The sequence below is a fragment of the Glossina fuscipes genome, unplaced genomic scaffold (assembly GCF_014805625.2).
Source record: "Glossina fuscipes isolate IAEA_lab_2018 unplaced genomic scaffold, Yale_Gfus_2 26, whole genome shotgun sequence".
Lineage (NCBI taxonomy): Eukaryota > Metazoa > Arthropoda > Insecta > Diptera > Glossinidae > Glossina > Glossina fuscipes.
Genome location: NW_023998421.1, coordinates 1,260,310 through 1,274,994, shown reverse-complemented (window position 1 = coordinate 1,274,994; position 14,685 = coordinate 1,260,310). Strand labels below are relative to the sequence as shown.

Genomic DNA, 14,685 nt, shown 5'->3' with positions numbered 1-14,685 from the left:
TTCGAGTAAGCAGCGCTTAATAACTCGCTCTTTATAATTATGTATGTATTAATTACTTTCCTTTTTCCAGCTTTTTCCTAGAGGTTTAAAACTTGTTAAATAATGAAGGATGACTTCTTTAACGTACTCGACGCTAAAAGAGAGTTAAGACAGTGGAATGTCAGAAACGTGGTTTAGTGCACTGCGTCAAATGGTTAGCTGAAATGGGCCACGGCCTTGCGGGCGTGGATATTGACGGCGAGGATGAAAAAGATAATTTCGGTATTAAAATGCTGGAAGGCATAGCACCGAAAGAATATGATAATTATTTTCTGGCTAAAAGCTACTTGGTTGTAAGCAAAGTCACATTTTTTTGTCTTGCAAGATTGTCAGTAGTAACCTGACATATAAATAATATTTAGTCTTTAGACGCCCCGCATGTTAAGGTTCCCATGAAAGGTCTTTGCACCTTTATGTGGTAACAAAAGGTAAGTGGTAAGAAGATTTTTAATATAGAATTCATATTAGAAACAAGTTTTTATATGCTAAATAGGTATAATTTTCAATATTTCATAACTAACATTGATTCATAACGGCAATTTTATATAAAAGTTAACTTTAGCAAAATTCAGGCCCATATACCACCAACACCAACCTACATGAAACTAAGCTTCATATGACACATATATAGCAAACTTGGCGAAGAATAAAAAGATCTTTGACATGAAAATTAAGTTTGCAAAATTTGGACGACTTCATTTTGAGTTTTCCGCCCCCCCGCGGATAAGAGGTCACAAGAAAAGAAAGCCTGCGTATGTAAAAACAAAGAATAATGAGAAGAATGGTAATAGGCGAAGTGACTGTGACCGTTCGGCGCGCTTCTACTTACATGGATTAGTAACAAGGAGTCTTTACCCATTATCTATAACATTCCGAAAATACATTTATTCACGCTATTATTTACTCGATAGATTGTACATGTTATAGTTATCATATAAAATTAATACAAACAAGAGACTTATTTTACAATATATATATATATATATATATATATATATATATATATATATATATAGATACATATATATATAGGTGCATATTTATAGTGTAATCTAATACATACTTATAGAGATATTCTGTGCTTAAAATCTATTGCATATATGCATGCACGCCTTATGCGCATTTTAAAACTGAAAACATTAGTTCATAGGACTAATAAAAAAATAAATTAATATTGAATTAATGCTTTTCCTTATCATTTTCTCGCTAGCAACGGTGTGATAGGTTTATCTCTGCTATGCATTTTTCTACTATTTTGCACCTCTTGGTCGCTGTACAAATTCAAGTGACGACCATTAGACCAAACCAGAAAATCAAAAATGACCCCAACAATAGTTAAAGCTTTAAATATAAATATATATTTTTCTTATATTTAATTGAATAATGAAACATAAGTGACAGAAAATGCTTACCAATCGCTAATAGATTGACGGCATAACGGAATGTCGTCTGATCGTAAAGTTGACAATTCCCAGTGCCAGTACATGTTTTAGTCCACACTAAACAAGTTGAATCTATAATTCGACCATATACAATCGGACCCGGTATTAAAGCAAATAAGCTTATCATCATCAATGATAAGCCCTGAGCAAATGATTTATCTTTCGGAGAGACAGCTCGGTAGTTAACCAATATATTACCAATGCGACCCGACGAACCGAACCAATTTACTATTAGTGTGCATATGGAAAATGCCCAAAACGCCGTATTACAACCTTGAAGGCAAACACCTGGTTTGAGTTTGATAGTGGATAGACTTATGCCTGGAATAGATTTTTCGGAAGTTAAATCATTTTTTAATGGTAGATCGGTGGAGAATAAGCTCGTTACGGCGGTTGAGTATGAGTCTAATGTAGACGATGTAGAAGTAACATAATTTCTTGAAAATTGTTTATGACTCTCGGTGATTAAATCCGCCGTTAGGCAAGAACAATTCGAATAGTACTGTAATTTAAGAAAAAAAAAATTAAAACATTGAAAAATCTTTTGTATAAATGTAAGCATAAAAAAGTTTTCACTTTATGTTCGGAATTCCATGAGCGACATCCGGCATGGCAAGGGGAAAAATAAGCTCTTTCTGACGGTTCGTGACATATTGGCGCATAAGCGACATCTTTACAGGAACAATTCGCGTTGCATGTGCTCGTGAGATTTAATCTAATGATTAAAATAAGGAGTACATTTAGAAATATATTACTATATATGGATTAACTTTATCACTTTACTTTCCATGCGTATCTAATATCACTGAATCGTTGCAGTAGAGAAACATGTACGATATTTGTCCCAGTATATAGACACAGCCCACTATAACATTCCAGAAGAGAACCTTACTAGCACAAGGTTTACGTTTTGATATAACCAGACCTGAAGCCACTAAACCCACAACTGAACCTACCACCGAAGCGGGTCCTACTACAATTGTTGAACCTTGAGCACTTTTATGAAACTGAACTTCCATATATTTCGTAAGAAATGTGAAATAGCCGGCAGCACCCAGTATATAGCAAATAGCTGAGATGATGTTGTAAATTAAAAGTTTATTGCGCAACAAACGCATTAAGGCTGCAGGGAAGTCTATACAATGTAAAGGAAAGTATTAGAAGAAAGTATTCAAGAATTATGTTGAATTTGTTAACCTTTTAGTTTTGGTAAATCTGAGGTGCCCGCTGGCAGCACATCTAAAGTGGTATTCGAAGAGAAAGCGCTGCCTAAAGGTAATCCTAGGTCATCATCCATTGTATGATCGTTTAGCAGTACTCGGGGTATCTCAGAATTTGTTACTTTAGTGTTGACTTTCTTAGGTAGCTCTTTGGGAAATAAGCCAATTAAACCGGAAAATAATATCATCATAGTACCCAAGATCATCCAACCGAACCACCAGGCTCCCAGCCAACGTGGATCCTTATTGTCGATTAAAGGTGTTTTAGTCGGATCAATAAACATATTTAAAGAAATATAACCTAAATTGAAAGCTTATTAGTGAAACAAATTTTAAATTTGAGTAAAATTTCTTTCCATTACCGAAAAAGAATCCCACAATTGGGCCAGACATTCTCAAGCACATGGCCAAGGCCAACATTAAAGGTGTATTCGTTTTTTTTGTATTATCATCTAAATAGGTTTGACCCAAAGCATAGTACAGTGTATTACCGATACCCAAAACAAATTGCGATAGAAATATTAATATCAACGGTACAAACGATAGCAATGTTTCACATTCCTGATTCGATTTCGTGGAGCCGCATAATTGTTGAGAGTTTTTCAGAGTGTAATTCTAAGAAAATGAAATTTCTATTAATTATGAAAGACAAAAAGAGATCAGACTTTAATTGAGCATAAAAATGAGATAACATTTAGCAATGTTCACCTACAACCAACGACATAGTCACATTAATGTTATCTTCTTCCATGTCGCCATAATATTCTTTGGTTAATTTTAAAGCATCTTCTCCGGCGCCATAAATGAAATGAGGCAAAGCTAATATGTAACAGGATAAACCGCTGAATACGATACCCCAGGCAATCCAACGCGGCCGATTACGTTGCCCTCCAATATACGAGAGTATTAGTGAGAGTAATATCTGAGAAATTTCATTTCCGCTGAGTATAATGCCTAAAAAAAATTGTAAATTGAATTTATTATGAATGATAGGTAAGTAAAACATTTTTGACCTGTTGTTTGACTGGGAATTTTAAAGCGTTTCTCAATTGTTGTTAGTGTGACCACAAAATACATATAAGCCATGGCCTGCGTGGTGCCCAATAAACTGTAAACAGCCATAAACGTTTTCGTATTGGCGAACCGTTGCATCCATTGCGGATGACAATTTGCTAAGCCACACAACTGATGGGCCGGTGGTTGCTGTAGCACAGCGGCTGGCATAACTTTTAAATTCTACTTTTTCTTCTTAAATTTTACGCTAATTGGAGTAAACTAAATATTTTTGCGCAAACATGGAATTTAATCTGTAAAGCACATTAATAGAATCACTTCCAAAAACTTGAAGTTAAAATACGATACGTGTACAGCGGATTTAAAACATCGCTCTTGTAATAAGGAAGAAGGATTCATGCGAAAGTGAAAAAATATTTTCACTAACACTTTCTAAATTTTTCAACGATTTTTGTCCCGAAACACTTTATTAAACACCTTAAGATTGTTTTAGATACCGCTTTTTATACCCTACGGCGCTTTTGGTATAAAGCTATATTGAATTTGAGAAGATGTGTACAACAACCTGAAGGATTTAAAATAGACCCATCTTTTATTATTCAGAATCTTTTTTCGAGTGGATTTAGATTTGTCTGTCCACCTGCTCGTTTTGTTTTCTTGTCTCCAATCTACAGGTCACAATTCTTGAGATATTTAGACGAAATTCGGCACGCTAACAAGTTTTGCTCCAAGGACGAACACTATTGAAAATGGTTTGGATCGTAGCAAATGTTTTGTAAAATGATTATGTAAATATATGCATTAAATGAAGGTTTGCAAGGTATTTAATAAGGGGCAGTGGCCTACTATAATGCTTTTGTTTGTTTAAAAAAGTTATAACATATGAAGTGATCGTAAAAACGTTCAGAACCAATCCATTTTCAATAGAGGTAATCCTTGAGCTCAAATACATCAATGTGTCAAATTTTAGAATGTTTCGACAATTGCGAATTGCGAGGTTTAACACAACAGTACATGGATAGACAAGTGAAGCGGAGACGGGCAGACATGTTTAAATTGATTCAGGAAATGCTTTCAAATCGGCAAATACAATGACAGATTGACCCATCTTACGTCGTATTAGAGGTTGCACACAAGCTTAATATATTCTTAATACCAGGGATAAAAACTAGAAATTTATATTTTCGGCTGAAGCAAATATTGATTGCTTTTGTCCCCATACGTTTCCTTAAACGTATATTTTTTTTTTACCATAAGGCAATTTTATTTCTTAATTTCTGGATAGTTTCTTGGTAGCTGTGATCGTCATAGAAGTTTTCACATTTGTCTGTCGACGTAACTGAAAAAGTAGTTGTGAAGTCTCAGTCTACTGCCTACATTTTACGTCCACTGAAGGTCAACAACGGAGACTTAAAATTGCTTCAGCATTCTACATTAGGTTTTGCGAGCAGTAAACAAGCGCTTTTGGCAAGACCAGAGGAAGGATCTAAAAGACACAAGAATCCTGCTTGGATTAGTTTAATTTTATTCATTTGATATAAACTTATATCGGTGACAACGTTTAGAGTGCTGAGCAAATTTTTATAGGGAAGATACCTAGAGCGTTGGGAGAGGTTTCCCTTTTTAAAAAAATTTCTTTTATGCATAGCAGTACTACTGCAGAGGTTCACGACGTGGAATAATTAGCATAAACAGATTATCATGGAAATGAAAAGTAATCGACATTTGTCTGGAGTCATTGAGAGAATTTGAAAGGCCTCTTCACACCTTCGAATGGTAAAAATAGTCCGTATCCATGACGTTATATTCACATTTCAAGAGTTGTTTAACGATTAGGATTCGCCCGCTGTCTAACGGCAACATTTTATGTTGAACTTATTTTACACCAAGAACCATCGGATTAAATCTTCTCTCAATGGAGCGAGATTTCTGTACATGAAGTGCACTCATTTTTATGCTTACAAGCAAAGAATATATAATATATATATATAAACAGCGATGTATGTTTGAAAGAAATGCTTAGCACATTTCATAGCAAAGCTTTCAAAGTAATTAAAGATGATGGAATTTGAGTCCTTCCGTGTTGAGATCGCAGCGAACACTATTGTACCGTGTATTTCCATCAATTTCCCGGCAAATGATTGGTTCTCCGCTTGGAAAAATTTAACAATTTAAAACAGCGGTAGGAATAAATCATGCGACATCCATGTTAAGAGCTTTTGGGGAGATAAGAAAAAACACAGCTTGACAAAAAAAATTTTCCTTCACGCAAAACGAGACTGACAGTTTCGGCATGTGTTTGTATATGTTTTAACTTTAACTAATAAGATCAAAATAAATTGTTTTTTTTTAAAACCGGCCCATTGACACGCTCGCACTTTATAATTTGCCTACGCTCCGCCTCGGAGGTTACACTCACAAATTTCTTAAAAAGCGAACATGATTTTTTTTTTTACTTAATTTTCTTAAGTGATGATTATCTAAAAAATTGTTTATAGAAAACTTTTGATCGGTGCTAAGGTATTTTTCCAATCGATGTGACAAAAAATCACTAGTAGCTTATCTTATCTGCATGAAATTTAATTATTCTTGAAGATTAATAAGGCACCTGTGAAATTTAAGTATTCAGCAATGACGAGTTAAATCCAAATTACAATCATTTAGTGTTTATTCATCAATAGTTTAACAATTGTTTATTATTATAATCTTTGTTTAAAAGATATTTTCACTTTATATTAAATGCGATATATTTTGAAATTTTTATTAAATTAAATATATATATTTTTGTAATTTATAGTATTTACAATTAATTTTCTATGTCCGACAATGCGGACAACACTTTTAAACAATTTCACAACGCATTACTTACTAAATTTACTAATCAAAATCATTTGTCAATTGAACTGAAAAAAATCCTTTATTGTATAAAATGTTTGCAAAATTTTATCGCTGACAAAATATAATCTTATCATGGGCTAGACGTTGCTTTTCATTTTTTTAATAAGAAAAAGAAAAGACGACTCTTTCAAAATTATTTAATGATTGGTATTAGTTCTCTTTTAAAAATCATTAATGTCTTTACTTATAATCATACGTAAGACGTATATATTTTATAAGTAATACTGTGACACATTTTTTTATATATTAATTTGTTTATTTATGGCGTTTGTAACAGAACGGAAAAAATTGAATTTATATAGCTTTGTCCGTACGTCCATATCGTTTATTTCTCGTCTGTTATTTCAATTCTCAAAATCATAAAAATCCAATTAAAAAATCGAAACTGAACACACATATTCTTAGTTATTATCCGTAGGGTCTAATTCGGTGGATTGGCTTAAATTTTCAAAGGTAAATTATTTGGTGTAATTACTCCTGAGAGGCGACAAATTTCTTATAGAAAAATATTTACCGTCTTTTTTGGACTATAAGACGTACCTATTTAAGCAAAAAATTGACTCAAATTTTGGGTGCGTCTTACGATCCGGGGGTAAGATTATCATATTTTTCCAATAGCTCGTCTCTAAATTTGAGTTTTGAAAGGAGTGCAACAATACTTCAAATGAAAGCAATACGAAAGATGACATTAACGAGACGAGTGACAGCACCGAGACCGAAAATCAACTGAATATTGCTAGTACGATAAATAAAACTTTTGATCCGAAAGTAACAAAAAAAAAAAAAAAAAATTTGAACTGCGTTTTATAGTCCGCAAAATTGTAATTTTTCCAATTACAACAAGACCTTATAAACAGCGATCATTAATTACCGGGAAATTCGGGCTATACATTATGTTTGTTACCTGTAAAACATTGCTTCTCGAAGAGAACTGAGAGAAAGGGGGAAAGGTTGAGGGAAAGCAGCGCAATGAAGAGCATGGTATTCTAGAACACAATTCCTAAAAACACATCCTCAGCTTTAGTTTGATACTTTGCTTAGGAGTTTACTTTGGGAAAAACATCCGCATTTGGCTCGATAAACAAAAGACCTTTCTATAGAAGATGATGCCACACGCAATAAATTATCACACATCGATCATATCGATTGATCAATGATAGTTAACGTTTTTCCGCGAACACTTGTCGTTTACAATAGGTATTAAACGGAAATACAATCTTAACTTCTTCCAATTTATACAAACTCTCTTGCGGATGTTGAGCATTTAAGAATCGTTCTAAATTTCGATCTTTACTTCTATTATTATTATTATTATTAATTTAACTCGAGAATAAATTCTAAGAGCAAAGTGTTAAAGCACTAGCATATCTAAGGCCATCAGCTTTATTGAAAACTCGACCGCACTTGAGATTTTGTTATTATATAAATATTATTTTGATATTTTCACTCTCACATTCTTCATATTAAAGCCTTAAATCAGTTTTTGTAATCACTTTTAATAAAATATATATGTACATATATATATATATTTTTTTTAATAATTACTAAAAATTATATTCACGAGCTCGCTTATGTTTCTGATGATTGCATACTAATCTCTATGATAAAATTTTATTACCGATCATCAGTGGTTGTAGTTGTTGTTCTAGTTTGTGAATTAAAATGCATTGTCAACTATGTTTGTGTGTGTGTGTGTGGGTGTATGTGTACACTTTTTATTATCATAGTATTGATAATAAAAACAATTCTCATGAGTGGTGGGCAAAGCAGATGAGTACCTTATTGTTGTTGCTTTCGTTTTATATTTTTGAGAAATAGTGTAAGAGTAGCTTAAATATTTCGTATAGAAATATTACTCATACGTAGCGCTGGTTTATTAAATTAATTTTATATATATATTCCGTGTGTTTCGTATGATATGAGGTACGTTTTAAAATTTATGGGTTAATCAAGAATCTAAATAAGATAAGACTATCTAAACAAGAGTAAAATGAACTGTCGATGGAACATCAATTAGTTTTAAATATCAGGATTTGTGGACATAAATTGAATGAAAGATAAAAGTATTTACAATAGATGCTCGAAGCATTTTGCTTATGATATCCGCTTTAGGGCAAACTTAATTTTCTTCTTCAAGTTGACGGTACTATATTGTGTAATCGCAGTGAATTCGATCGACTTGAAAATCTTTTTTGAATACTCTGGGATTTTTATAGAGATCGAATGAATGAAACCGAGAATTTGAGATCAACTTCTGCTAATCTTTGTTTTAGAGCTAACTTGTAGTGTATTTCAAGCCTTCTCGGAACATAAGCAAACTGATGTGGATTATACTGATTTTCCTCAGGTGTTTCACAAAGCCCTCTAAAGCCGATGAACCATGTTGCCAGGATACTCACTAGTGCTCACTTGTGTTTGCTTCGTTTGCCAATGGCTTTAATATGTTCATTGAACATGTTCGAGTCGTAAATATGTATTTTTCATTTAAGTCAAAAAATTGGACTTGTCTACTTGGCATTGATCTAAAAAATTTGCTCTTTTCATGCTTGATCAGTGGCACGTTCTTGAATCTAGAAAAATGTAAGGATTTGTTACTTTCCTTAAAACCATTACGTTTCTCTTACTATCGTACTAATGAGTACATATTCGAAAATGTCTTCAATTCGAAGGATGAAAGACCTGTTTTTGAGTCTAAATTTGTGCTCATTCTCTACGTTTATATTTCCGAGAACTACAATTCACTTGACGCATGTTTCGCTATCGCTTTTTGTCACTGAATGTATAAATAGATGTATAAATGATAGTGTACCCATGGCTACTGATATAGTTTATTTACGGCACTGTATTTTGTACGAATTCCATAAAGGAAGAAATGATACAGAAGCGTGTAGAAATTTATTGAAAGCGTTTGGTGAAGGTACAATTTCTGATAGAAAGAAGGACCTACACGGAATCTCTCAGAACATAGCGAAGGTAGTAAACGTCAATCTCATGACACTTTGGAATAATTTCAGAAAAAGGGGCTATAAAGAGAAGCTTGAAGCCCTGTCAGAAAACCGCGGAGACTTTTCAATATGGCTTAATATCATAAATACAAGCAGCTAACAAAAAAAAAAAAAGAAGAAAAGCTAACGTTATAGTTGATGCTCTTGATACTATTGCAAACAGTACTTTAACCTTAGTTGCAATCCTTTTACAATACAATTACAATTACACGTCAATGTTAAAATCGTTTAAAAGATGTACTTTATATAGCGAGTTTGGCCAAGTAAACTTACTCTGGGTTCATTTGTAAGTTAAAGAAGAAAAAAATAATATCGTATGACAGGGAAGTTAAAAATAGCAAAACCCGTTATGCATTGACCTTTATTTACTACAAACTACTCCTATACTAATTACATTTTCATTATAATGGTTACCCCTTTTTTTTCAAATATTATACTTACAGTTTTTCAAAACTGTAGATTTTTCTTTTTGAAAGTTCATATAATTTTGTCTCTTAATTTATAAAAAATATCGAAAAAAATTTCGCTTCGTCCAATTAGGCATGAATATCGTTAAAATAAATATTTTAATTGTCTTGAGTTTCGAAATAATTGTTATTCGCAGTGACAATGTTCCCGTTTTTATATGGAACGCAAAGCTGTAAGTCTGCATTTCATTGCAATTTCCTATACGATATTCTATTATATTCTCTGTTTATGTTTATGTAGTGAAGAAAAGTCCGCTTTACAAGCCATTTCAACCAAAGAATTTGAAAATATCATTAATCCGCTCTTACCGCATAACACGGTAATCATTTTCTTAGAAAATCAGGTAAACCTTTTGGGTTATAGTTGATATGTTTAAAATATTTATGAAAATTTCATTTCCAGCTTACATGGCGGGACTTTCAATGTCGTCTAGATGGGAGCACTTGCTTCCCGTTTATGGAAAGTCAGCCGGATAAAACCTACATGACAGTTAACAATCCATTAGGGGCTCTGCAAACCTACGTAGTTAATGATTTAAACCCTAATAGCGAATTCAATTTACCTATCGATTGTCAAAAAGGCTTAAAATACGTAATCAATCTTCATTCATTAAGCATCAATGAAAAGGAAACGAATTTCAAACTTCACGGTATGTTATTGAATTCATTTATTTCTATGTCCACCATCAGAGGTCTATGGGATATATGTTCTTTAACTGGTGAAATTTTCTAATAGCGTAATATTAGAAAAAACATTGAGGCTTTTAATAAAAAAACGAATATCCTTAGTCGCTTCAAACACATTATATGGATTATATGGGATGACGTTTGCATTACACCTACAAATGATTTCGGGTCCAAAGTTGACGAGCGTCACTAAAATGCCTTATATTTGACGTCCTTTTACGAAAAGAATTTTTATAATTAATTCGTTAAAATGGCTCACATCTGTTTCTGAAGAAATTTAAGAATATTGGTGAATAATGCCGTTGCTCAGATCATTTCAAATAGTCTATTAAACATTTCGTCTCAGTAAGAGTAACTACGAATCGTTCTTGTAGTCATCAGAGTACCATATTTTTATGAAGTTTATAAAGTTTCCAAGCAATCGCAAGGAAACTAAAGAAGTTGAGCTTGAAAAATGTGGTTTTGCAGAGAAAGAACTCGAAGTCCTAATGTTTTTGATTTACTCTCGATCTGCGATGCCATGGTGTCTTGCACTGCAACTAGAAGCATATGTGTCACATTTGAAATGTGGTGACTTCAATTTTATGTATGAGGGACAGACATGGTGTTAGTCTAATAGCACTCATCATCCGTATTAACAGTACATGACGGCCATTTCGAGACAATGTATGGTATGTAGGCAAGTCTAGTATACTACCAAAACTTAAGTAATAAGTAGAAAAGTATTGTCATTCTTCGCAAACGTGCTACAAAGCGTACAACACGTGCAGCTTAGATGCGAAACCTATTGAATCTTAGATGGTGGATTCCCCAATAAGTATTAACGATATTTATGTGTTTGTTTTTAGATGCAATAATTCGCAATATAACGAGGCAACTAAATCTCTGCCCAGTTCTTTACATGTACACAACGCACCCATCTTCCGCTTTACAAAAAGTTCAAGCACGTGGCAAACGTGTCAAACGTCAAGTTGCTGTTGCAAAACAATTGGGAAATTTTTCTTTCGTTTTTAATGAGAAATTTGCCATGATTTGGGAAAAATTCTTATTAAAGGAGGATGACGATCCTGAGAATATAGAGATTGAAAGTGTCGATGTAGCGGCTGAGGTAGATGAAACAATAGTTAACTTAAATGTAGACGAACATTTTCAAAATGAAATACACTTTTCTTCCGAACGCGGTTATCACACACTTAAATACATTCAAATGGACGGAGTTAAATACACGACGAAACCAATTACGTTTTCGAAAGATATATCATATGCTTGTCATGTTCTATATCTTTATAATAAGGAAAACACAAGCCATTTTGTGAAATTGGAACGATTTCAATTTGAACTATTCAAGAAGCCTATGAAGAAATTGCGATTTTCATCGGCTTGGCATTGTGTTGGTTACTTGACCGCACCTATTATAGCGGGCATTATATCAGCAAGTATTCTATTGGGTATATTATCATGCGGCGTTGTTTGGATAATGAATGTCGGTGCCGTGGATCGTTTCGATGATCCCTTTGGTAAAAGCATAGTTATAATAACGGAAGATTAACTACAAAACTTGAATAATTTTAAATGTAAATTATTGAGAAATTATTTAATAAAACCAGAAAAAAAAAATATGAGGGAAAAGGTTTATAAACATTACGAACGTCGAAGAAGAGAAAAGCTTTCATCATAACATTGAGTGTTATTTTCTTATCAGACATTTTTACAGGCATATTGATAAGCGAATTTTTTTATCTGAAAGAATTTTAAAAAGTAAGCATAGCCCACATTTACTACCCGCGACGTGATGTGAACAGGTGCGCAAATTTAATAAAATAATGAGAACAAATCTTTTAGTCATTGTTGCGATCTAAAAGCATAAAAATCTTTGCAAATTTTACAAATATTCCACTAAGATATCCGTATAATAATATTAAGTATTAAAAAATGAGCAATGCGAACGACACAACTGCCAATGGTATGTTTTTAAATTTAATGTGAAAGTAGTTTTTATCACTTTTTTCCTTTAGATAATACAGATTGTGGTCTACGAACATTGGGTTGGTGCCGAGGTGAGTCATGTCAAAGACATGCCCGCCTCAAAACTTTCGTTACTGTTTTGGCTTGCACTGGCTTCTTGCAAGGTATCTGCGAGACCTACTTTCGCATATCAGCGAAGCAAGCAGCCGCAGAAATTGGTTATAATGCCCTGTTAGTGGGTGAGTGTACATCAGAGTATTTTCAAATTAGTTCGAAAGCAAAGAGTTGATTTGATGACCTCTTTTATATAGTGTCGTTCTGGAAAGGATCATAACAGTTGTTGTAAAAATTTTATTTAAAAAAGTACAAACATTCTCGTCGGTCCACACAGACCCTGTTACATGTTCTACAACACTTCGCCTGATCTAAGTAATCATTCATTTGTGTAATACTACTTGGTGTATACTTTGTTTTCATGTTATGGCGAACTACTCATGAAAGCCCTTGTGTGGGAGGAGAATGTAGGAAACGTGACCTAAATTTTCTTGTTGATCATTCTATTATTTATTGTTCAGATATTTTCAGGGGGTCTAAAATATAGGCTTTGCTACTAAAATTTTCTCCAGTTAATCAGACTTTTCTTCATCACTTGGTTGTAATACTAAAATCTAAATTTCATGAGAAAGGTATGTCGGCGGGGGGCGGGTGAGGTCCAAAATGTAGACTTTGTATTAATTTCTCATACAACTTGCCTTCATCGTAAAGTATTATTCATTAGTAGACCCCTTTTCTGTATAAATAAATTACTTTTAATTAGATCTCTTATATACTATAGGGTCGAAAACTATACCAAATTTTTAATCCAGATTTTTATCGTGGACGAATGGATTATTCACAACCTATCGGTGTAAGAAAGGGAGAGTTCAAGTCTTTCTAAGTATTACATAGATTCGCAAGAAATATAGGGTATAAAAAGTCAATAATTAAGTTAAAAGTTTTACATTACAAGTACCAAATTCCAAATATTTTCTTTTACAGAATGGCTACTAATAAGCAGCGGTATATTCCAGGCTGTCTTCGCTACTATCTATGCCTATTGGGCTCATCGTTTGCATCCAATAAGTTGGCTAAGCGGAACTATTATATTGCAAGCTATGACTTGCGTGATAGCTGTAATACCGCCAATAATTAATTTGTAAGTTCAGTAAGCTTCAATACTTTTATTTCCATTAACGAAAGGTTTTCGTTATTTAATATGCAATGGAGTTTATAAAGTCTAGATTCTATTTTTTGTTAAGGTTGGGACGCTTCTTATAGAACTTCGTATTTAATAAGTCTATTTATTTGTTGTCTAGTTGAAATCGTTTGTCGAACATCTTCAGTTGTCCTAATTTGCCATGGCAAATAGCCCAGTCAATTCAGCCAGAAAATTCGGAACACTTCCTTGAAATATTTTTTTCACTACTTAAACGTTTTTTATGCTCATTAACGAATGAAGGAAGTTTTGTCAAAAAGCTTGCAATATCCAGAAGAAAATTTCAGAGATCTTAGTCAGTGTCAAGTTCTGAACATTCTTCGCACGAAATTTTGCAAGATCTTGAACACAGTTTCACCCGTTACTCACAAATCGTAACAAAAGTTTTTAAATTTTATTGGCGATGGTGCATTACTTGTACAAAAATGGAAAACAACTCTCACGCCCATCCATTATAACACTGTTTCATCTTCTTCAAGTCGTTTTTTAAATAAACGTGGTGTTCATGTTTGAATATTGAGCCTCAGCCGAATACAAATTTCTTATTAGCTTTGCTTACACCAGGACGCCGGATGGTTTCCTTTTACATAAAGGAGATGAGTTCAGATCATTCTGTCACAGGCCCAATATAATTCTTTTACATGTTTCTCTTACATTGGGACACAGAATATATTGCTTGTTCGTTCGCGCGTA

At 33.3% G+C, this 14,685-nt stretch overlaps 3 protein-coding genes across 6 annotated transcripts in view; 2 read left to right on the top strand and 1 right to left on the bottom strand.

Moving 5' to 3' along the window:
- Positions 1 to 1,226: 1,226 nt before the first annotated feature.
- Positions 1,227 to 7,628, bottom strand: LOC119635482 (solute carrier organic anion transporter family member 74D). 4 transcript variants are annotated; one of them, XM_038030297.1, is made up of 9 exons: positions 7,518 to 7,628; positions 3,715 to 4,008; positions 3,414 to 3,655; positions 3,064 to 3,316; positions 2,679 to 3,002; positions 2,265 to 2,616; positions 2,058 to 2,196; positions 1,452 to 1,983; positions 1,235 to 1,380 (listed from the first exon to the last, which is right to left on the bottom strand). In XM_038030297.1, exons 2-9 carry the CDS (start codon positions 3,923 to 3,925, stop codon positions 1,235 to 1,237), a joined length of 2,199 nt encoding a protein of 732 aa, XP_037886225.1. In that variant the 5' UTR covers positions 3,926 to 4,008; positions 7,518 to 7,628. The 4 variants fall into 4 exon arrangements, with proteins under 4 accessions (XP_037886226.1, XP_037886225.1, XP_037886224.1 ...); XM_038030296.1 differs by lacking the exon at positions 7,518 to 7,628 and adding an exon at positions 6,520 to 6,547; XM_038030295.1 differs by lacking the exon at positions 7,518 to 7,628 and adding an exon at positions 6,324 to 6,438.
- Positions 7,629 to 10,160: 2,532 nt separating this feature from the next.
- On the top strand, positions 10,161 to 12,321 carry LOC119635406 (V-type proton ATPase subunit S1-like). Its single transcript, XM_038030216.1, has 4 exons — positions 10,161 to 10,258; positions 10,327 to 10,429; positions 10,489 to 10,735; positions 11,621 to 12,321. Exons 1-4 carry the CDS (start codon positions 10,161 to 10,163, stop codon positions 12,319 to 12,321), a joined length of 1,149 nt encoding a protein of 382 aa, XP_037886144.1.
- A 230-nt stretch (positions 12,322 to 12,551) lies between these two features.
- LOC119635405 (solute carrier organic anion transporter family member 1A1) overlaps positions 12,552 to 14,685 on the top strand; it is a 5,928-nt gene continuing 3,794 nt past the window's right edge. Inside the window, exons 1-3 of the mRNA XM_038030215.1 lie at positions 12,552 to 12,735; positions 12,788 to 12,976; positions 13,776 to 13,932. Of these exons, the coding sequence (XP_037886143.1) occupies positions 12,705 to 12,735; positions 12,788 to 12,976; positions 13,776 to 13,932 (377 nt within the window). The 5' untranslated portion in view covers positions 12,552 to 12,704. The remainder of the gene's footprint in view (positions 12,736 to 12,787; positions 12,977 to 13,775; positions 13,933 to 14,685) is intronic.